This window comes from Rhinopithecus bieti, unplaced genomic scaffold (assembly GCF_001698545.2).
Source record: "Rhinopithecus bieti isolate Rb0 unplaced genomic scaffold, ASM169854v2 scaffold_61957, whole genome shotgun sequence".
In the NCBI taxonomy this organism is placed as follows: Eukaryota; Metazoa; Chordata; class Mammalia; order Primates; family Cercopithecidae; genus Rhinopithecus; species Rhinopithecus bieti.
Window position 1 is genome coordinate 738592 of NW_016823861.1, and position 25736 is coordinate 764327.

Sequence of the window (25736 nt, forward strand, 5' to 3'; positions counted from 1 at the left end):
AAAAAAAAAAAAAAAAAAAAGGAAATCTGAAGATAATGGATGTACTCAGAGACATAGGGTAGTCTAACATCATTTGGACTGTGCTTTTCGGATTTTTTTCCTGAGAGATTTATGCTCATTTAATAAAAATAAGAGGCCTCAGAGTCAAACCATATTATACTCTTGACATTTTGTAGGAGGCACAAGCAATAACGATATAATGTTGAGGAGCACAGAGGTTTGGCTTCAGTTTTAATTTCCTTTGCTTATCAATTGCATAACCTTAGACAAGTAATCTTAAGCTCTCAAAGTCTCGGGCTTTTTTGTTTGTTTGTTTGTTGAGATGGAGTCTCATTCTGTCGCCCAGGCTGGAGTGCAAAGGGGCAATCTCGGCTAACTGCAACCTCCACCTCCTGGGTTCAAGGGATTCTCCTGTTTCACGCCTGGATTACAGGCAGGCACCACCACACCTGGCTAATTTTTGTGTTTTTTAGTAGAGGCAATGTTTCACCATGTTGGTCAGGCTGGTCTCAAATTCCTGACCTCAAGTGATCTGCCCGCCTTGGCCTTTCAAAGTGCTGGGATTACAGGTATGAGCATCATATCTGGCCATCTCTGTTTCCTTAAATAGAAAACAAGGAAATAATGTACCACATGGGGTTGAATGTGCATTCAATGAAATAAAGCTTTTACACAGTTCCTAGCACACAGTAACTATTCTATAAAATGAATATTATTTTTATTAATTTGACTTAAATATTTCCATTAATAAGCTTCTTCCTTGTCTCAAAGTCATTCAAGGCCTTTAACTAATTTGTGGAATTAATAGGAAAGTATATTTTTTCACTAGTGTAATCAGTTCACAAATCAAAACACAAACAGGAGTACATAGTTAAATACAATGCAATAGGTGGCTGTCTGTCCCAATACTTTGTTCTAACAATTTATGCCTTCTCCAGTGCATTTTGGCATTGATTTGACATATTCCAAGGAAATTCTTCATATATGCATAGATTAATTGTGTGCCATCCTACAGTGAAGAAACATACTTACTCTGCTTGGGTTCTTTTCTATTTTTCAGTGCAATACTGCAGAATCATGTCACTAAAAAAATTAGATGTGGAGGGGGAGGTGGGAGGGATTGCATTGGGAGTTATACCTGATGTAAATGACGAGTTGATGGGTGCTGACATGTTGATGGGTGCAGCATACCAACATGACACAAGTATACATATGTAACAAACCTGCACGTTGTGCACATGTACCCTAGAACTTAAAGTAGCACATATACACCACGGAATACTATGCAGCCATAAAAAAGAATGAGTTCATGTCCTTTGCAGGGACATGGATGAAGCTGGAAACCATCATTCTGAGCAAACTACAGCAAGGACAGAAAACCAAACACCACATGTTTCCCCTCATAGGTGGGAACTGAACGTAAGAACACTTGGACACAGGACAGGGAGCGTCACACACTGAGGCCTGTTGTGGGGTGGGGGGGGGTGGGGGGTGGGAGGAGGGATAGCATTAGGAGATATACCTAATGTAAATGACAAGTTAATGGGTGCAGCACACCAACATGGCACATGTATACATATGTAACAAACCTGCATGTTGTGCACATAAAAAAAAATTAGATGTGGAATAAAATATAACTGTACTAATATCTTCATGGCAGCAGGCAACAATGAAAAAAATAAGTCTAAAAACAAATTATGTCATTTATAACATGCAATGATGTCTTCACCTTGAGCACTTTTTTGTTAAACTTTTAAAGATCTTTTGGGATAAAGTCTATCTTATGATAAAAAGAGCTATAGCCTAATCTTAACTACTTCTGTATCTTTTCTTATAAATTTATGTAAAACTAAATTTAATTCCTTTTAAATGAGAACACATTTTGTAAAAATCTCTTTTCATTTATCGTCTATATCTATATACTAAATATTTTCTATATCTATATTCATTACCTATATGTACATAGATTTCCTCACATATATACCTATACCCCCCACACACAAAGAAAAAGATATTTGCAATGATGTTTATCTAACCCGTAATATTTGTATCATACACACACATATCAAGAAAGATGTCCACAGTGATGCTTATATAATGTTAATAAGGCTTAGAGCTGGATGTTATGATTTTGAGTTTACCTTTTATAACTTTCTTCTTCATATATTGCTTAAATTTCTTTATAATGGGAATAAAAGAACAATATAGTTATATTTTAAAAAATATATTTAACTCCCTATTTCCTCTCTAACTTTGTGGTAAAATTCTTCATATAAATCTATATTTTCTAGTTAAAAAATGTAAAAAATTAAATTGGATTCAGAATGTGTCATAAAAATTAGAGCAAAACTCAGGCAAGTGTTAAGCAGGAAAATTTTCATTTATTCATTCCTTCAAAAGATGTTTATTGAATGCCTATCCTGGGCCATACGCCATTCCATACACATAGAATATATCAGTGAACAAAATATGATCTTTTGATGTACAAAAATCTACTCAAAATAGATTAAAAGGTTAAACATAAGACATGAAACTGTAAAACTACTAGTATAAAATATTGGGAAAATACTTCAGTACATTGGTGTGGGCAAAGATTTTGTAAGACTCCAAAGAAATATGAATTTTCCAATGAAAGCAAAAGTAGGCAAATGGGATTACATTAGACAGAAAAGCTTTTACACAGAAAATGAAACAATTGACAAAGTGAAGAGACAACCTACAGAATAAGAGAAAATATTTGCAAACTAATCAACAAGAAATTAATAACCAGAATATATAAGGAACTCAACAGATGAAAACCAAATAATACAATTTAAAAATGGGCCAAAGCCATCAGAGAAATGCAAATCAAAACCACAATGAGATACCATCTCACATCTCACACCCAGTTAGAATGGCAATCATTAAAAAGTCAGGAAACAACAGGTGCTTGGGAGAGGATGTGGAGAAATAGGAAACACTTTTACACCTGTTGGTGAGATTGTAAAACTGGTTCAACCCATTATGGAAAACAGTTTTGGCGATTCCTCCCCAAGGATCTGAACCTAAAGAAATACCGATAATGACCCCAAGGCCCCATGCCCATTAGCTCGGGGATATACCCAAAGGATTATAAATCCATGCTGCTATAAAGACACATGCACACGTATCGTTTATTGTGGCACTAATTCACAAATAGGCAAAGACCTTGGAATGCAACCCAAATGTCCAATGACTGTGACAGACTGGATTAAGAAAATGTGGCCACATATCACCGATGGAATACTATGCGCCCATAAAAAGGATGAGTTCGTGTCCCTTTGTAGGGACATGGATGGCAGCTGGAAACCAATCATTCTCCAAGCAAAACTCATCGCAAGAAGCAGAAAACCCCAAAAGCACCCGCAATGTTCTCCACTCCATAGGTAGGGAATTGAAACCAATGAGATACCCGAACTCTGGAAGGGGAAACATCACATACAGGGGCCCCCTATTTTATAGGGAGGGGGGGATGAGAGGGAGGGGGGAGGCCATGGCAATTGGGAGTTTAATAACCTAGTATGTAAATGATGAATTGATGGGTGCTGACAAGGGAAGGAGTTGATGGGTGCGAAGGCACCACCGCAACATGGCACAAGTATACCATAATGTAACAAAACCTGCAGCGGTTGTGCACATGTACCCTAGAACTTAAAGTATAATAAAAAAATTTAAAAAATAAAAAGATCTGAATAGACAATTCTCAAAAGAATATATACAAAGAGCCAACAGGCATATGAAAAAATGCTCAACATCACTAATCATCAAGGCAATGAAAATCAAAATCACAATGAAATATTATCTCATCCCAACAGGAATTGCTATTATCAAAAAAACAAACAAAAAAGTAACAAATGCTGGTAAGGATATGGATAAGGAGGAAGATTTATACACTATTGGGGGAATGTAAAGTAGTACAGCCATTATGGAAAACAGTATGGAGTTTCCTCAAAAAATTAAAAATAGAACTATAAAATGATTCAGTAATCCTACTGCTAGATAAACATCCAAAAGAAAGAAAATCAATATATTGAAGACATATCTGCATGCCTATGTTTATCACAGAACTATTCACAATAGCCAAGATATGGAATCAACCAAAATGTTTATCAACAGATGAGTGAATAAAGCAAATGTGGTATATATTATTTAGCCATAAAAAAGAGCAAAGTCCTGTCATTTGCAGAAACATGGATAAAATTGAAGGTTATTATGTAAAGTGAAATAAGCCAGGCACACACACAAAAAAATATATCACATATTCTGATTCATATGTGGGAGCTAAAAAATGGATCTCATGGAAGTAGAGAGTAGAATGGTGCTTACCAGAGGCTGAGAAGGGGAGGAAGATTGGGATAATGATAAGATGGTTAATGGACACAAAATTACAAATAGAGAAAATAAGTAAGTTATAGTATTCAACAGTATGGCAGGTAATTTATAGTTAAAAAATTTATTATATATTTCCAAATAGCTACATAAGAAGAATTGTAATGGTCCCAATACAAAGAAAAATGTTGGAGTTGATGGATATTCCAATTACCCTGATTTATCATTACACATTATATATATGAATCCAAATATCACATATATCCCAAAAATACATACAACTAGGTTATATCAATAGTGTATGTATACACACACACACAAACACACAAAGAATTAAAAGTGAATGCCAAAAATTGCCCTGAATCTGACTTCTTGGTAGCAATATACCTATTTAAAATGTAAATAATACAATCAAGTATGAAGCAAAACAGTATCTGATTATGTCAAACATTCTCAAAACAGAAAACTGGCTTTGATTAGTCTTCTAAAAGTGAAAATAAAGCTTTAAATTTGAATGATAATTACAATTATTGAACAAAATTACATTTTAATTTAAGGTTTTATTGTTCCACTTTACTTTGAATGCTCTATAACATACTCCTGTTAATATTTATTTAATCATGTCACCTTTAGAAAAGTTTTAAAACAGAAAATTCTAAAGAAATATGTTAATATAGGTAATACATTTTATGTAACATATTTTAGTATAGTACCACATACTAATTAATGTCCAATACAAAGTTTATCTAAATAACTTTCTTAGAATAAATGCTGAAAGGTTTATTTAACTGATTTTTTTTTTCCTATGCAGATAGCATTATTTTAAAATCACAAACTAAGGGTGTCAATAAACAACTGATTCGCTTAACTTACTTATTCTCGAGCCAAGTTATTTTTGGTAGATGCCCTTAAATTTCAATTTACAGCATTACCTTATCCAGTTACCTGTATATACATCTTCAATTAATTTCAACTAGAAATTGCATTATGAAAAACTGTAGTGTAAGGTGTTTACTGATAGTTTTATAGCTGAGACAGGTATTTACTCATGGTTGATTTAGCTTTTTATTTATTTACTTTTTTACACTAAAATTATTGCAGCAGCCATCTTCTTAATTACCCATTTGTCTGGTGGATGAGTTGAGTTAAAATTACCATGTGATGAGAATTTCAGGTTTTGCCTGCTCAGCTTACTCTCAAGAAAAGATGGGTTGGTTTTTTAATTAGGTTTGCCTCCTAAGAGGCAATGTAACACAGGAAACTCCGTCTGCTGGTGGCTGATAGATGTAGATTAAAATTAAAACTCCACTACTGTGTCTTCGTGGAAATTACCTAACCTCTCAAAGTTTCAGGGAATTTATCTATACAGTGGGAAAAGTAATCAAACCTACCTCAAAGATCCTCTATGATAAGTTAAGGAGACTACACCCATTAAATGCACATAATCTAACCAATATGAAGCATGCTATAAATGTTAGCTATTTGTTGTGATGGTTACAAGAACTCTTCAGATTTCACGGTTATAAACCCTATTTAGCCTTTTGTTCAGGTAAATGGCTTATATTTATCTAGCATCATAGAGAGTTCCACCCCAAGTCCTTATCAATATTTTTTCAAAAGCTTTGCTAAATGAATCAACAGGCATTGCAGATGGCTGGAGGGATAAAAATATAGGAATGCAGTTCCTGCTGTTCTGAATTTCTTTCCTCCATTAATACAGACCCACAGGGACTCTACCTAGACTCTACCTAAATTGTGCTCCAGGTGCCACGGAGCATTTTGTTCATTACATTACATGGTAACCTCTCTGTGGTATCCCACAAGATAAAAACATTTTCCCCTAATCTGGAATCAGATTTAGAAGGAGTTCTTTTGTACCAGAAGAGACATGGTTTTGTTAATTTTGTAACTGAGTCTGTTCTTTTTGTTTAGCTTGTTTGCCTCTTTCACTTTGGCCCTCACAAGGTGAAAGTCAAGTTTGTGATTACTCTATATGGACTACACAGGCCTTTGCAGCATTTCTGTAATTACTTACTCTTACTCTGATCCTTTCTTTAATTTATTTCTTGTCTGTCTGCCTTATTTTCTAAACTCATTTTAATGTATTTTACCTTTTTTTCCTGTGTGAATCATTGTAAACTACTTGTATTTCTTTTGGAATAAAGTAGACAATTAAAACAAAATTAAATCTAGTCTTTAATATTTATTAGACATATATGAAAGCATCTAAAATATAATTTACGACTTTCTGATACAAACGGAATTCTCTTGCATAAACATTCTGTGGAGTTTATGTCTCACATTAAAAAACAGCAGCACAGACTGTGGTAAATTGAATACATTAAAGAAAGCGTAGAAAAGAATAATAAATAGGATTAAGAGAACAGAGGAATTGACTCTTGCTGATTAAAGTGGTCTCTCAAGAAAGTGATATATCTACCTTGTACTATGGGTTGGGGTGAATTATAAAAATAATAAGCTGTTCAATTTGGCAAAATGTCTAGGTTATAAAACATAAAAAAGAGGAGGAAGAGAGGAAAGAATTTTAAACAAAATAAATGTCCACTACGTATTTTGGAGATCTCCATAAAGCAACTGTGATTCAAATGTTTTGATAAAAAAATATATAATGATGTCCTTATTTTTACACTACAACTATTTTCCAGTTATCTTCTAGTTGGTACAAGCAAAAGATCTTAAAAATAAACTGAACTGAATGATATTTGAGGGGAGAAAAACAGATTATAATATAACTTAAGATTACCCACTCAGTCTTTCTTTGCTTTTCTTCCAAATTTCTAGATCCTAAAATGAAAACATAAATAAAGTCAGCCTGAAATTTTTTTTCTTAGTGTTTTATGAGTGAATTTCACTTTTGAATATGAATAACCCCTTCCCTTCAAATCTCGGGAAAAAAAATATACCTGTATCAATTATTTTTTCTCCATCATAAGTTGATAAGAACATTTCAAACACTTCTAAAATTTTGAAGTACAACTCAAAGATTCAGTCAATATATTGGTACCTTCATTACAATGGTTCGTTTTGCATTAATAATTTTATTTCTGTAATCTATATCTTTTGATCATGCTATTTTCTTAAATAAAATAGTTGCCCCCAAATTTTGTTTGTATTATTTTCACAGAGCAAATAAAGACAGCATAAACATGTTTATATTTGATTTAAAACTAAACATAGTGTTTTTAATTGGTCTTCCAATAAAATGTATTTTTTAATCTGGGAAGATCCCATTTATCTCTTTTTGAAAACAACAACAATAGCACAAAGATTTTAAACTTTTTTCAACTAAAAGCAAAATGAAAATGTCCTCAATGGATTATAGAAACTATTTTGTTCATTTATTTGTTTGTTTCTTTTGGCTTTCCATTGTCTCCAAAAGGTTGAATACTAAAAAGTAAAAAAGATAAAAAGTAGAAAGAATATTGATTCAACAAGATGCACTACCTAAACGTAGCAGTCATGTCTCATCCTTTATTTTTTTCAATCTTTTTTTTTTCTATGTTGCTGAGAAGGCACGGGGAAAGGGCACAAATATGATTGACTTTTTTTTTTTTAATGTTACATCTCTCAGATGGCAAATATTAATTAAGAAAGTTGATTTATTTTCTTTATATATAATTTTTTCTCCAACAGAAGCTGGTATAATAGACTATAAGCATTCAGAAATGTGTTAATGAGTGAATGAATGATGACTACTATGACCATTGAAATAAGAAACACATCTATTGGAAGAAACATGTCAGCATACAGGACTCTTTATAAAATCAATATGCAATGGAATCTTAAGAATTGATAAGTGATTTGCTTTCGGTAGACTTTGCTTATAGAAAATATGTACAAATTTGGAAAATCAAGTCATACAAAATAAAAAAAGCTTACCTTAATGTATGTGAAATATATTATCAGAGATAAAACACTAATTATTGTGAATTTAAGCCATTTTGCAGATGATTAATCCTTAAAGTAAACAATTTACTCATATTGGACTAAGATAATATTCCTTAAAATAATAACTAAGAATCCATGTAAAATAAAACATTTTAAGCCTTAAAAATAGAACAGAAGTGAAAGTCATGGAGCACCTTTGTTTATAACCATCTTTGTTCCATGTGATTAACTCAATACTAAAGTTTTGGAAATAATTAAGAATTCTGCCATATTTAACTAAAAATAGAATTTTAAATCTGTGCCTTTTCTACATTTCAAATAGTTAAGCATTAAAGATGCTACTCCAATGTGCACAAGTATTATTATCAAACAGTAGCTTTTAATTGTGTAATTGCATACTGGGGTATCTTCAGTTCTGTAAAGAACTATGATTTCTTTAATCATAATTAACCTAGTGAGTTAAAGACAAGTCATTCTTCTTGTAAACGGGTTATTTCTCTACTAAATAATGCCCCAACTGAATATTTCAAAAAGTAGTAAATAAATTTTCTTTCTGTCAAAACCATGAATTTCCAAGGCTTTGAATAAAGCTGAGTCACACTAAACCTTTTTTTCAAGAATAGTAAATTATACCTTGAATAGTAAATGGTAGGATTTATTATTATATTTGTGGTTTGTATTTTATTTTTATGATTGCCTTCAGATTATTTTCTAACTGTTACATTCCTACTTGTATTTACCTGTTTTTATTGCAGTTATCACTATATAACTTCATATGACATATTAATTTATTAACATTGCTATTTTATATGCCCATTTTTATGCAATAGAATAGAAGCTCCATGGCAACAGGGATTTCACTTTGTTCACTGATAAATCTCCAGTTACAATCTGTAACTATTTTTTAGCCAATAAATCCCCAGCTTTAAGATACAAATGCAAAAACTCAAAGAGTTTGATATAGTGGCCCAAGACTTCCTAGCTAGTCTTTGGTGCTCTGGGAAATGAGCCTAGGTTCTCTGAAATAAAAAGGAGCTCAACCTTTCCCCTTAAAACTAAATTTTTATTACATTGATTTAAGAAAATGTGTTAGCAGTTATTATTTCATAGGTATGCTTCCCGAGAAGCCTTCCAATTCTCTTCCTAGAAATATATATATATACACACACACACATATATAAACATATATATATATATATACACACACACTATATATACTATACAAATAAATTCTATATATGTGATATATATCCTGGCTACATTTCTAGCGTAGGTTTTGTAACCTTAATTCTAGGAACTATAGATTGATTACACAGCACATTTCAGGTGTTACATAAATATTTCATAAAATTCAGGCTCTTCCACATCAAGTCAGTAACTACTTCAGTAAAGCTCTACTATAATTGAATTTTCATATTTTATTCAGAAGGTAAGAGATGGGTTTGAGCAACTCTGAGAAATAAGTTGTCAGTTCCGATTCATACAGAAATACTGTAACTCTGTGTTTCTAAACTCGAGTCTATACTTTTCAAAATATCTCTTTTATAGATTCTTAAGGATTTAAATTTTAGAGCAACAAATTCCTCTTATTTGAGTTTCATGGTGAACTGGGAGTAGAAAGAAGTTATAAAATGCAAACATTTCATAGTTTCTTCTTTAGACAATTATTTGCCAACTATTTGTCCATTGTCGTTAGGTGTCCCTAATGTTATTCTCACAGTTGTTTCTCCTATGCCTTAATTTTTTTAAAAAAGTAATTTTAAAAATCACAAGGCTTACAAAGAGGTGAATTCTAAGATCAGCTGAAAATACATCAGAACATAGATATTCAAGGGGATCTGTAGTGGATGCAGATCCTCACTGGAATTTGTGGAATACAAAAAGGAATAGGTTTTAGTACTTATGGGGACTGGTCAATTTTATAAGCTTAAAATCTAAAAAAGTAGTAAAAAAAAAAATTCAGTATAGCCATTTCAGCCGATTCAGTGAGGTGAGGAGTAATCATCATTATTATAGCAGCTAAGATTTACTACAATCATTCCATTTTCCAGGTACTGTGGTCTTAGCTATCAAAGTATACTCATCTTTGTAAAACCTGCTCCATTGTAAAATGGATATGTCAGGTCATTATTTTTCCTTTCATCAAGTGTCCTCATTTGTACTAATTATATACTTACCAAGGAAACTTTATCTTATTGCCTAAAATATTGGTCTACCAAAAAATAAAAATAAAAATGATGATCACATGATATTCTAGTTTTCCACTTCATCAGATAGGGATATCTCGAGGGAAATATAGAAATGGCTTTGATGATAATATAACTTGTCACCTAAAAATGTCACAGGGAATTAATGTGTTTATTGGTCTCGTCACTAGAACAATAAATTCTTCTATTTAATTAACTATTTGGCACCCTGATGGCTACCTGAGTTATGTGTGTATTTTCATCACTCACCCCAGACACGGATGGGGGAGTGCTGGGGCTTCAGAGTGCTGACTCAGGTCTTAACGGTTCTTATCACTACCACTTCCATCTACTAATGTAGGTTTCAAAAAGGGATCAGAAATATTTCTGCTTAAGAAAATTCTAAATTTACATTTACATAGGTTTTAAAAAAATCTACAAAAGGAAATCAGACATGGAAGGGATAATTTCTTAAACAACTAGTGGTGAAAAAATGGAATATCCATATGTAAAAAAAAATAAGATTGGGCCCTTATCTTACACCATATGCAAAAATTAACTCAAAATGGATTAAACATCTAAATATTAGACCTCCAAACCATAAAATGTCTAGAATAAAACATATGAGAGGAGTTTTGTAACACTGGATTTGACAATGATTTATTGAATATAACGCCAATAGCACAGGCAACAAAAGCAAAAATAGACAGATGGACTACCTCTGATTTTAAAACTTTTTGCCCAATTGTGACACAATCATCAGGGAGAAAAGGCACCCCTATGGAATGGTAGAAAATGTTTGCAAATCTTACATCTGATAAGGGATTAGTATCATAATATCTAAAAAACTCCTACAACTAAACAGCTAAAATAAATCAAGTAACCCAATTTAAAATGTGTAAAGGACTTGAATAGACATGTTTTAAAAGATGAAATACAATGGTCAATAGCACCTGAAAAGATGCTCCTCATCACTAATCATCAGAGAAATGAAAATCAAATGACAATGATACATCATCTCACACATTAGTATGGCTACTATGTATAAAAAAAGAAAAAGAACCAGAAAATAACCAGTGTTGATAGGAGGTTGAGAAGTTGGAAAGTTTCTGCACTGCTGGTAAAATTGTAAAATGGCGAAACTGTTACAGAAAACAATTTTCTTTAAATTAGAACTACCGTATAATTTAGCAATCCCACTTCTGAGAATGCACTCAAAAGAATGAAAGCAGGATATAAAAGATATATTTTAATATATATGTTCATAGAAGTGTTATCCACAATATCCAAGAGGGGGAAACAACCCAAATGTCTATTGAGAGGTGAACAGATAAACAGAATGTGGTATGCACTGAGTACTATTCAGCTTTATAAAGAAAATAAATTCCATCACATGCTATGCTGTAACATGGATGAATCATGGGGATATCATGCTAAGTGAAATAATCCAATCACAAAATGAGAAACACTGCACATTTTCACTTTTATGATGTATTTAAGTAGTAAAATTTACACATGTAGGAAGACAAAAGGGTGTTACCCATAATCTAGGGGTAAGGCAGGAATGGAAACTTGTTTAATGGGTACTGAATTTCAGTTGTGCGAAATGAAAAAGTTCTGAAAATCTATTTCGAAACAATGTCAATATACTTATAACTACCAAACTGTACTCTTAAAAATGTTTAAGATGGTAATGTTTATACTATGTTTTTTAATCACAGCAAAAGGAATGAGGCATGTATGTGCTGCTTACTAAACTGGCAAATTTATATTTAATTCTTTCAAAATCAACACGAGATAGACAGAGGTCTTTATTTCAATTTGCATGAAGAGTAAAAGTGTCTCTACGTGTTAAGTATCTTGTCCAGAGGTTACAGAGCTGTAATAGGATCTAAATCTCTGTGTCTGAATCCATAATCTGCATTCCATTACCAAACTATGCTTATTAAATAAAATGTACAAAACTCCTAGCTACTCTCTACCTAACTCTACTGATTTTGAACTGCTAGCTCCATTTATATGGAATAATTACCATTCACTGAATAGTCATACTTTCTATTGTCCTAGATACATTATATAATTTAGTTTTCAAAATAATTATATAGGTTTTATTAGCTGTTATCAACAAATGGTGAAACTGAGGTTGAAAAGATTAAATTATTTGCCTAATTTAATGTTTTAAACTCAATGTTTTATGAAGTCAGAGCTTCCTTCACAATGAGACAATTCTCTCAAGACCTGAAAGTTACATGATTTTTCCTATTCATATCATCCTATTTACTTAAGAGACACAAAATCTTATACATTCCTGCAAAATTATATTTTGCCATTTTCTTTTCAGTTTGATAAATTTTGCCTCAAAATAAAGAAAATGGCATCATGATTTGCTTGTAAAATGTCCTTTCAATAAAATGCATCAAGTGTCTACTATATAACTGGAGTTATAGAAATATAAAACACAAGTTTATACATTCATAGAGATAACGTTTTAGTGGGAAATTAACATACAATAATAACATTACATACTGCTTTGTAGAAAAATAAAGCAGAATCAAGGGTTAAAATTTGAAGGGAGGTATCATTTCTCACGTAATAGATAATGGAATCAGAGGAAGCCTGTCTCAATAGGCTTTTATTAAAGCAGCTAAAAGTTAGGCATAATTCTAATTATTTTTAAAGTGTAATCAGCTATTATTCTGAAAATGCTCAGTCTATATAAACTACTTCTGCAGAAATAAAGACACTGTACAATTGATGTTCCATGCGTAAATGTTGATAACCATCACCCTCATATAACAATTTATGTGACACCAAAAGGTTAAATTTGTGAACTATCCTGAAATATTTGTTATGAATCATACATGTTTTTGTTATGGGAAAATCACTTATACTTTAATCCATGACTATTGTATTTTATTTGGCATGTAATTACTAAAAGTTTAGTTATCTATTTGAAGCTTCTTCTGGCAAGCTGAAGTGAGGATATTTTGCTAGAAAGGCAAATTGACGGTGACGATAATTGACCACTGTCAAACTGAAATCAACAGAAGACATGGAAGAACAACCTAATGCAGGCAGGGCTTAAAACCTAGATGACGGGTTGATAGGTGCAGCAAACCTCCATGACACATGTATACCTATGTAACAAGCATGCATGTTCTGCACATGTATCCAGGAACTTAAAAGTTAAAAAACAATGTGATATATATGTATGTGTGTGTGTGGGGGGGGGGGGGGGTATATATATGTAATGAAATAGTATTCAGTCATAAAAAGGAAGAAAATAATGGCCTGGATGGAATTGGAGACCATTATCTAAGTGAGGTAACTAAGAAATGAAAAAAAAAAAAATCATACGTTTTCACTCAAAAGTGGAAACTGTGAGGACTCAAATGCATATGAATGATACAATGGAGTTTGGAGACTCAGGGGAAAGGGTGGGATGGAGGTGAGGGATAAAAGACTATACGTTGGGTACAGTGTACACTGCTTTTGTGCACCAAAATCTCAGAATTCACCATTAAAGAATTATTCACGTAACCAAAAAAAGAAAAATAGTTTAAAATGATGGCAGCTAAATTAGGGTAATTAAGGGTAAAATAGTAAAGATATTTTAATAATCTTTTATAGTATCAAAATATGAGAACTGCAGTTTAATAAATAATCACAATTAGATTGGAGTTAACTATAACATACTCAGCCATGGTAAGTCTATACTGTTAAGGAGGAAGAGGGACATGTCACATATTTTACAATAATTTCAAACATATACATTGCTTAATATTAGTCAACTTGGTTTTAAAGGAGTAAGCTCTAGGTATTTAGACACATTGCTTTGAGCAATGACATACTTCCTGAACTGGCCAGACTGCTTTTTGACTAAATGGGAGCCACAAAATCAAGGTATATATTCAATCCATGAATGTTATGATTTTTCATATGCAGCATTTTGAGGTTTTGATACATCAAAACATTCTGAATAATAAAATCTTACATTTAATTTTTATCCTTATTTGAAGATATTCTCAAAATCTTCACATATTTCCAATTAGACTATATACTTTGAGCAAACAGTAAGTTAAATTAGTATTAAAACACTGTTTTAAAATATACTTAATCTGAACATTGTAATGATTAAAATGACCCACTCAGATTAAAATTATAGCTGTTCAAATACTGCATGTTATTATTTATAAATGATAGTCAACAATGGGTACACGTGGACGTAAAGAAAGAAAATAATAGACACTGAGGTCTCCAAAAGGAGGGAGGATGGGAGGGGCATGAAGGCTGACAAATTAGCTATTGGCTACAGTGCTCACTATTTGGGTGGTTGGCACACTAGAAGCCTAAACCTCACCATTATGAATATATCCATATAACACACCTGCACATGTATCCCCTGAATCTAAAATAAAATTTAAAAAATAAAAAAGTTAAAAATCACGGTCATATAACAATAAATATATAAGGAAACAAAATCAATTACTCTGTTAGATCTTCTATCTTTTTTTCCACTAGAGTAGGAGGCACATTGGAAACAATGACTTGCATATCCAGCTGATTGACCACAGAGACCTGAAAGAAGAAAAAACAGAATTCATTTAATTTTTACTCACTGAAATTTCCATAATCAGAAAAGCCCCACATTACCTCTTCCCTACTATGCATAGACACAGTGGTTTCTCATTTTCAAATTCAGGAACAATTTTTTTTTTTTTTTTTAATTATACGATCTACACAAGGGGTTGGAGACTAACTGGGGCAGACTGAGCATGAGAAACTATTTGTTGTTTACCTAGAAATTAAGAATCCTGAGTGATTTCAATTGCTTTTGGTTTTGTGTTTGTTTTATTGGGTATTTACTGAGACATGAAGGGTCGCATTTTTTTTTTTTTAATTTGATTGTTAAGGAACACCCAAGATAATGAAAAATATGTTTTATGTTTTACAAGTCTTGAGAGATCATTTATTCATTGTAACTAAGAATCTGAGATATGACTGGTTAGAATAATTCATTCTATGAGGTCATCACATATAGTTTTCTTATCTATTTAACCAACTTTAAATTTGTGTAGGTAGAGATATATATTTAGAACTTTACCTATGGGTTAAATGAGCTAATTTAATGGCTATTGATAACTATGTCTCATTCATTTAAAATCTACTGAATTTCTTCTATGATTTTACATTTGAAAAGAGAAGAAAATAAAATATTTATTCTGTGCTTACAACATGGCATTTATTCTTTTCCTCAATATTTTACAGGTTTAACTCATTGAAATCTATCAAAAGAATCAGATTGTTATTAAGATCATTTCAATTTTAAAATAAAAAACATAAATGGAAGATATATTTAATAACTTAATCCTAATTAAATGCAGTCTGTCTTACACCAGAGCCTGTGCTCTTTACTATTTTTCAATACTGATGTAAAAATTCTAAAAGGCCATATATTATTGTGCACATATATTTACGCACTATTAAAATATAAATGCATTTGTACCAGAATCATAAATTGAACACTCTGGGTTAGGCATATTTAGCACCGCATCTCAATACAATCTACAGTAGGGAGTATTTCACGTTGCCATACATTTTTTATGGGCTCCAGGTTCTTTACATATAGAGACCCCTATTAGGGGTCACAAACTCAAATGCCTTTAGGAACCATGCAGGTAACTTAAATGAGAAAAGTAGCCAAAAGTAGGAAATGATAGAAAGAAGTGGAAATAACACAAATCCGAGAGCACATAACTCAGCTGAAGAGGTCAGCTACTACTCACCTCTAAGGAATATTGCAATGTGGGAAAAAAAAAATCCAGATTTCCTAGATGTTTCAGTTTTTCAGGAAAAAAAAGAAATCCAAAATATGTAAAACGTTTGCTACTAGTTAGAAATCTATCAAACCATTGTGTGAGCCTAATCAATCATGTCTGAAGACTCTATTAAGACAGGAGTATGTCTGATTATTACTTCTGAGCAAGCAGTTTATGCTGGCAGTTTTAACTTTGTGCCCCTAACCCATTATAGGAGTCCAGGACCAAATGACTAAATTTCCCTTCAACATGTAAATGAGTCTTAATTGTCTTTTTACAAAACACATCTAACTTCACTAGCAAAAGGGATCATTACACTTTTTGTATCATTTTGTCTTTTCTTATTGGTCTTGAGTAAAAAAGGATACAGAAGTTGCATAGAAATATTTTTTGTTTTATTGTTTTGAGTTTTAGCAGTAAAATTACATGATAAAAATTTCAAGAAGTATGTATATGAAACTTGTGTAACTGTTCCCTCCCTCCCTCCTTTCCTTCTTTCTTCCTTCCTTCTCCTCCTTTTTTTCTTTCTTTTAACATTGGACCAGAAACGGTTAAAAGTTTTGATAAAAAGCAAACCACCTGGAACAAGTAGTAACTATAAGGTGTTATCCCAATGAGAATTACAGCCCTCATTCTCTGTTCCCTGAAGCTCCCATCATCTCCTCTAACTGCTGGACTCAGAAGTACTGGAGTCCTGGCCTCAGGGCAGAGGAGCTTTTGCAGTGGGACTAGTGCTGAAGCACTTCCTAATTCCTCCATCTGTTGGGAGAAGGCCCCTGGACCATGATGTGGGTCATGGATATGGTGAGTAGTAGGGAGCATTAGCAGGATAATGGAAAAGAGAGGAAAATGAGTAGGAGAAATAACTCCTTATTACTGGGTCTTTCAGTGGAGAATTGTTAGGACTGACCTGTCAAACTGTCCTCTTCTCACACATCTGTCTCCTGGTCTGGTAAGCATGTGCTTCAACTCACCTTTTCTGGCTGACAGACTGTTAGAGATCTCTACTATTAGTATTCCTCTAATTCTCCAATGTCTCTTATTTCCCTACATTCATCCTGCCCAGGCCTTCAAAAATAGACCCTTCAGTAAACTGTCTTTAAATTATCTGATTCTTGCAGTGTAGAGTTAAATTAAAAAAAAAAAAAAATCTGTTTCACATGTACATGAATTTTCTGCAAGGTTCTTACTGATATAGATCCAAAAAAGCATACAAGCAGGTGTCAGGCTGTATATAACAGAAATCGGTAACACTTTACAAATATTATATAGGATGTGAACAAAAACAAAGGTGGGAAAGGAACTAAGTAGTAACTAGTGGAGGATAGATTCAGCAGCCACAGAGGAAGACCAAACATAAGCTTTTCTATCTTAGGGTAGAAACAGGATTTAATCAAGGAAATCTCCTGCTCCCAGGATGAGGATCTACATTATATATACCCAACAGGATTTCAGAATTGGCCTGAACAATTCTGTATGTCTACCATTATTGTCCTCTTCAAGTAAGATAAGGACTGACATATCAGTACATTTCTTAACATGGAAGTCATTGGTGGCATCAACAAGAATAGTTTGGAAGAGTGATTGGAGAGAAAACACTCATGATTAGAGGGTTTAAGAGAGATTCAACAGTGAGAAATAAGTCAATTCTAACAGAATTTTGCTAGAAAGAACAATAGAGAAATGGATGACAGCTAGAAGGTGATATAGATCAAAAGATATTTTATAATTTTTGGAAGATAGAAAAAAAGCATTGTTGTGAGAATAATTTGATATAAGGAGGAAATTTATATTAATAATGTAGAAAAGAAATGAGAGAGCTGCTGAGGCAATGTCCAAGAGCTGGCGAGTGGGAATTGAATCTACTGCATAAGTAGATGTACAGGCTTTAGATAAAAACAGAGAGAATTCATCTAAAGGAGCTAGAAAGAAGGCAAAGAGCATTGGTCTAGATCCTGGAGGGTAGGTAGATTTAGTGGTAGGAGTCATAGAAGTGTCCTTCTAAATGCTTTAGTATTAGTTTTCGTTGAAATAGCATGCCAGTTAATCAGGCCATAGTGAGAATGAGGACAAGGTATTGGAGAAGTAGGAGCAGAGATTTTCTGTGACGTTGAGGCAAAATATAGAGTGATTACTGAACAAAGCAAAAGCTCATTTGGAGGGTTTTAGTCATTAATTTAAATGGATACTGATGCAGGAGAATAGGGTTTGGAGGCAGGGAACCGAAGGCCAATTTGTGCTGACTTCCTAAAGCTGAATCAAAGGGAAAACACCAAGGTCTGGGGCCAGGGAATCTAAGGCCAATTCGTGATAGTTTCCTAATGGTGGATTAAACAGGAAACTCCTGGGTCTGGGGGCAGGGAACCTAAGCCAATTAATGCCAACTTCCTAAAGCTAAACCAAAAGAAAGAAAAAAAAAAAATCTCCCCACACCCCGCCTGAGTAACAAAGGATCAAAGCCTACTCTCCCTAAAACCCTCCCCCTTTCACCACATCTCAGGTCATTTCTCATTCATTTTTCCTCTCACACTCTTCTGGGCTGAGTACACATTTGTAATTTATTCAGACTTGTCGTCATCTCTCTTCCTTCTTGGTTTGGGCACTCATACTCTTTGCATAAACCTCTTATTTATCTCATATCTCCTTTCTCTTGACTGATAGGATTACAAAGCTTATCATAAATATCATTTGGCTGGGATGGCGTACTAGGTGTTATTAGCTTGCATCAGAATATGATATCTATATATAACAAATTATGTTTTTTTAAATTAAATTTATTTCTTTGTAAATATATTTTGAATGATATTAAAAGGCATATTCTTAAATTTCCACACAATAGGTATGGAATTCAAATATTAAAAATAAACTTTATATCTCATATGTACACTAATATGTACATAATATATACATATATAATTAGATTGATATATATTTAAAGGTTATATATTAAAATTATATATTATGTAAAGATTATATTTTGTTTGTGTTGATTTTTATAGTATTTTACTTACACTTAGTGTAATGACTTTATTATTTATTTTTTATTTTATTTTTTATTTTTTGAGACAGAGTCTTGCTCTGTCGCCCAGGCTGGAGTGCAGTGGTTTGATCTCGGCTTACTGCAACCTCTGCCTACTGGGTTCGAGTGATTCTCCTGCTTCAGCCTCCCAGTAGCTGGGATTACAGGTGCTCACAACCACGCCCAGCTAATTTTTGTATTTTTAGTAGAGACAGAGTTTTACCAGGTTGGTCTCAAACTCCTGACTCAAGTGATCCACCCGTCTCGACCTCCCAAAGTGCTAGGATTACAGGTGTGAGCCACTATACCTGGCCTATTGTTTAGCTTTTAAGCACCAAAATGTGCATATCTTAAATAATAGAACATAGAATAGGACATTATGTTACATGAAATAAGCCAAGAACAGAACGTTAAAAACCACATGTTCTTATTCATATATGGAATCTAAAAAAAGATGATCTCATAAAAATAAGTGTATACGGTTCTATAAGGTTTACCGATATTAATTTGATCATAAATTTATGTCAAACTTATTATCTCCTATGTCAAAACTTCTTGTCTTAGAATGGCCTTCATTTACTCTATTGCAGCTTTACTGTTAAAAAAGAGAATGCTCCTGGAGGACTGTTTGGGCCACAATCATGGTGATTGTTCTTCACCATTATCTAAGAAGAAAAATATTTAATCATTAATGTCTGCATGTACATGAAGGTTACACTTGTCCAGGGAACTAAATGAGCTGAACTGTGAAAAAATGAAAATGTAAAATGCAAAGAACAAAAGACAACTTATTATTGATCTGTCTTTATGTGACAAATATTTCCCATAAATATACTTTGTATTAGATTCATCAGACAAAAGTCCAAATAACCCATGCTTTCAAGTTGGTAAAGAGTCCACAGGATATATGCACTGCTGTTAAATATTTTCAATAAAAGCTAGTATCAAACTTCCCTTTCAAATGATCTATCACTGAACTTCTGCACAGCCTAAGTGAAAATTAGGACAATGATATTATTGACTATAGCCAAATATAACTTAGTCAAAGCTAATCAATGTCATCATTGGGGACTTTGATAAAACAAAGAAATAAATACTATTGGAACAAAATTTGCCACCACACATTTTCTTTGTATTCTCAATTACAAAATGCTGAAAGTAATTTAAACAAATAATTTCATAGTTTAATTTCCATAGTATAACTCTGTGAAGCATTTAAAATTTTTATGTAGCACTGGACAACACTATATTAAAAATGAGCTTTGAAGACCAAATAGAAATCCAATGCTTAGGCCGGGCGCGGTGGCTCAAGCCTGTAATCCCAGGACTTTGGGAGGCCAAGGCGGGTGGATCACAAGGTCAGGAGATCGAGACCATCCTGGCTAACACGGTGAAACCCCGTCTCTACTAAAAAAAAATACAAAAAACTAGCCGGGCGAGGTGGCGGGCGCCTGTAGTCCCAGCTACTCGGGAGGCTGAGGCAGGAGAATGGCGTGAACCCGGGAGGCGGAGCTTGCAGTGAGCTGAGATCTGGCCAGTGCCCTCCAACTTGGGTGACAGAGCGAGACTCCGTCTCAAAAAAAAAAAAAAAGAAAGAAATCCAATGCTTATACCTTGGTTGTTACAATCATATTTTTTCAAATATTATAATGTTTTCCTCAAAGGTCAAGAAAAATAAACACCTTATGGTGTTATATATATGAACCATATATTTACATATTCCTAAACTATAGTGACTAACAATCTGGGTGAAAATTAATAATAATTATGTTTTTGAAAACCCATTTTAAATTAATCTTAGAAGTTCTATAAGCTGAAAACACTGACCCATGGCTAGTATTGCAGCTACTTCCCTTTCCTGAAGTTTTATCTACTTACAAGTACATCGGCTTTGCCACTCAGTCCCTTCCCATAGTCGTCAGTTGCAATAACTTGAAACTTGAAGTAGGATCTCCTCATATTATGGAAGAGCATAGCAGTTTTGATAAGCCCTGTATATGTTTCCACTACAAATCCTTCTTTTCCCTCTTTAATTGGTGGTATTATGAGTCTGTAGGCCATGACACTATAATTGCCCGTATCTTTATCAGTAGCCTAGGAGGAGAAAAAAAAGAGATTATAATTAAGCAGGAAAAGATAACCTTTATGAAATGGCTTATTTTTGTTTGTAAGAATCAGGTTTCTTATGTAATAATAACACAATAAAGCCCTCCTAAATGTCTATTTTTTCTGGATATAGTTATGTAGATTCATAGACTTTGTGTTCACAGTTTCGAGTGGTTGTTATTAGAATGATAATAACCACTGACATATGAATAAAAAGGACATAGGTATAATTTTGTGTCCTTTAACAAATTTCTCCCTACCCCTCCTTTCCTTTTACCCTTCCCAGCTTCCAGTATCTTGTATTCTACACTTTATTTTTATGAGATCATCTTTTTTTAAGATTCTACATATGAATAAAAACATGTGGTGTTTAACTGTCTGTTCTTGGCTTATTTCATGTAACATAATGTCCTAGATAGGGGGAATATGTTCTAGAGCTCTATACCACTGTAGAATAACTATAGTTGACAATGGTATATAGTTCCAAATAGCTATAAGAAGGATAGTGAATTTTCCCAACACATAGAAGTGATAACTGTTTGAGGTGATAGATAGGCTAATTAATCTGATTTGATTGCGATGCATTACACATACAGAAGCATCTATGATGCCAATAAGTAAGTACTATTCTTATTTGTCAATTTTAAAAGTAGATTAAAAAAAACAGACATAGACACTAACAGAGTCAATGAATCAAGATTTTTGGTTTACGTGTTTGTTGAGTTCAACTCTGTGTGTTGATCCAAATTGGTTGAAGGATGGGATTGGTTGTTTACCTAATGTTTGTCTTGCTGTAATAGGCATACAATGTGATGGTATTTTTGATATAGCATATAGCCTAAGGGGGATACATATAAAAGAATGTAGTAAAATATCTGGACTGAAATAAAATAAAGTACCATCCGACTTCCTTTTTAATCATCTTGTATCCTGATTAAGCATATTTATTCCTGGTGACAGGTACTTATGATCCACACATTAAAGTTTCCTACCATTTAGAATTAAAAAGGACTGGCACATTGTTTAGACTTTTTTCACTTGTTTTTAAACACAGCTATGATAACCATAAATTGGGTCAGCTTTATGGTATCTAATTAGGGGAAATGTTTTAGAATGTCTATTTCAGAATTATTTCATAGTGAAATACTTGGAAAATAAATGGTACATAAGATAGTTTTAGAGACTTGATAAAAGATGATATATACCTTATTCATGATACTAGATGTGTAAGTTATACATTCTCATTATAACAATAATTATTATTTTCATTATCTGTTTATTCCTATTTTATCTATGCTATTATTATTATGAGTATGCATTTATAATCTGCCATTACTAAGAATTGCTAAGAATCATACAAAATACAAAATACAATCATACAAAATAGTCTTATCTAATAACAATACAAAACTGAGGAATATATTGTTTTACTTATATAAATTAGTGCTATCCAATAAAACTTTCTGAACTGATAGAAATGTTCTTAATCAGCTCTGTCTTATGCAGTAGGTACTAGACAAATATGACAAATGAAAAGTGGTTGATGTGACCAAGACACTGAAATTTCAATTTAATCTAATTTTAATTTAAGTTACATAATGAAAGACTACATAAGTGGTAAAGTTGAGACACAAATGCTTAAAATAGTAAATAATAGCAAATGTGTATTAAATACAGCATGAATTTGATTTAGCTTCAAATTCTATATATATTGTGAACCATTTAAAACATTTCCAGATAATCATGTCACTTGTTAGAAAAGGTAATTTAAACTACACAACCCAGATCACTTCACTTCAGGATCAGTTATTTCATGAATTTTCTAGGGAGTTAATATTCCCTCTTTTTTTTTTTTTTTTTTTTTTTTTTTCTCTGTCACCCAGGCTGGAGTGCAGTGGCATAAACTCGGCTCACTGAACCTTAGTCTCCCAGGTTCAAGCTATCCTCCCATATCAGCCTCTGAGTAGCTGGGACTATAGGCACTCCACTATGCCTGGCTAATTCTTTGTAGACACAGGGTCTCGCTATGCTGCCTGGGCTGGTCTTGAACTCCTTAACTCAAGCAATCCTGCCATCTTGGTCTACCAAAGTACTGGGATTATAGACATGAGCCACTGTGCCAAGGCTAAAATTATCTTTAGAAGAGGACAAGCTCAAACTACTGGCTAATCTCATTAGATAGTTTATGTGGCTTACAGAATGGCAGAACTCAGTTTTGGTATTAGAGTGATAGTAATTAGTTATCAATGTTAGGTCACATTCTTACTTAAAGGAAAAAGAAAATGAACAAAGAAAGAAAAGTAGTATCAAAATTTTTTGTACTTAAACTTTGAACCACAGGTTTATAATCACTTAACAAAGGATAGCATAAGAAAGAAAACGCATATTCCCAGCTAAAATAAGTCAAAGTCTGAATCAAGGTATCCAAGACATTTCTTCCACACAGAATGAGCAAATCTGGGACAAATGTCAAATCAGTCAGATTTGGTTACATATTATTCTCTATCTTCTTATTAACATTGATATTTCTCTGAAACAAACTTTTTATTATTAGAGTAAACTTTAAAAGGGATAACAAACATGCAAAAGTGTACAAATTATAAATATAAAGCTCAATAAAATTTTGCAAAATACACACATCCACATGACCAGCATTTGCATCAAGAAACAAAACAAGCCAGGCATGGTGACTCATGGCTATAATAACAACACTTGGGAGGCCAAGGGTGGAGGATCATCTGAGCCCAGGAGCTTGAGACCAGCCTGAGCAACACAGTGAAACGATATCTCTTGAAAAAACAAAATTATTATCCATATTCCAGAACGCACTTCATGCACTTGGAGTCACAATCTGAGGCCTTCTTAAGGAAAACCACTTTTCTAATCTAACATTGTTGATTAGTTATGCCTATTTTTTAAACTTTACATTGATTGACTCATAAAATATGTTCTATTTTCTGACTTCTTTCATTCAGTTTTGCATTGTAAGATTCCAAGCCCTTATATATAAAATAAATACTGTATAACAACACAATCACATTTGGAAAAGAAAAGATAGTTACCATAAAATCACAGAGATTGTTTGGCATATTAAGCTACTTTACATAGTTCTTACTGATTAACTTCCAATTTCAGCAAGCAGGTAATTTCACTTTGCAATATTCCTAATTTATTAAATTATGATAACTACAAAATGGTCATATTCCATCTTAAAAGATTAAAGTGTTTTTTTAAATGTTCCTTTCCTGAAACAAACGATCACTTAATGCAAAAGTTTGGGTGTGGAACTAGACAATTTAACTCAGAAATAACTATTTTCTTTCATGATTTTTCATATAAATGCCCTAATATTTGCAGAAAATAGTCAAGAATGACATAAAAGTTTTTTAAACATCATGTTTAGTGGAATTAAAAAAATAAAACCCTATTGGCATATGTATGTTATACAGTAAGGACTTATTTCTTTGAATGAATATGATAGTCTTTGGGATCTTAGAGATCTTATTTCAGGAGATACTCATCAAAGACGATTGCCAGGATCATTAGCATATTTTTCAAATCTCCCCTCTTCCTCAAGTATTTTCAGTTGAATACTAGTAATTTAAATAGTGAATGATGAAAATTCCAATGGGTGCCATACTGAAGAGCAATTGAATGGATTTTTAATTTTTAGTCTACCCAATTTATAACAAATACGTATTTTAAAACCCAAAACCTATCCTGTAAGATGTGGCTCTGACTGATGTTGAGCACATGCAATACCATCATACATAGATAACAACCAAATGTTCTTTCTATAAACTCAATAACAAGATACGATATATTTAAAAACACACTGAGTCACACCAATAATAAAGTTCAGAGCACAATTTTAAATCTGGGTCAAGATGTGAAAAGTAAGTGAGAGTTTCAGCAGAGTATATTGTCTCTATTTGGTTTTAAATAATTTTAAACTTACTTTTTTGGTTGGTTGTTTCTTGCATTATGTTTTGGAGTGAGGTGGACTCCAATGTCAGGTGTGACTGAAAAATGAATAACTCAAGGCCTGGTGCGGGGCTTACACCTGTAATCCCAGCACTTTGGGAGGCTGAGGCGGGCAGATCACAAGGTCAGGAGATTGAGACCATCCTGGCTAACACCGTGAAACCCCGTCTTTACTAAAAATTAAAAAAAAAAAAAAAAAAAATTAGCCGAGCATGGTGGCAGGCGCCTGTAGTCCCAGCTACTCGGGAGGCTGAGGCAGGAGAATGATGTGAACCTGGGAGGCTGAGCTTGCAGTGAGATGAGACCGCACCACTGCACTCCAGCCTGGGCGACTGAGTAAGACTCCATCTCAAAAAAAAAAAAAAA

General features: G+C 33.1%; 1 protein-coding gene across 1 annotated transcript in view; it reads right to left on the reverse strand.

Annotated features, from left to right (window-relative positions):
* The window catches only part of PCDH15 (protocadherin related 15), a 591153-nt gene that overhangs the window by 33568 nt on the left and 531849 nt on the right, over nucleotides 1–25736 (reverse strand). Inside the window, exons 25-26 of the mRNA XM_017861934.1 lie at nucleotides 21159–21374; nucleotides 14932–15020 (exon numbers count right to left, since the gene is read on the reverse strand). Coding sequence (XP_017717423.1) covers nucleotides 14932–15020; nucleotides 21159–21374 — 305 coding nt within the window. The remainder of the gene's footprint in view (nucleotides 1–14931; nucleotides 15021–21158; nucleotides 21375–25736) is intronic.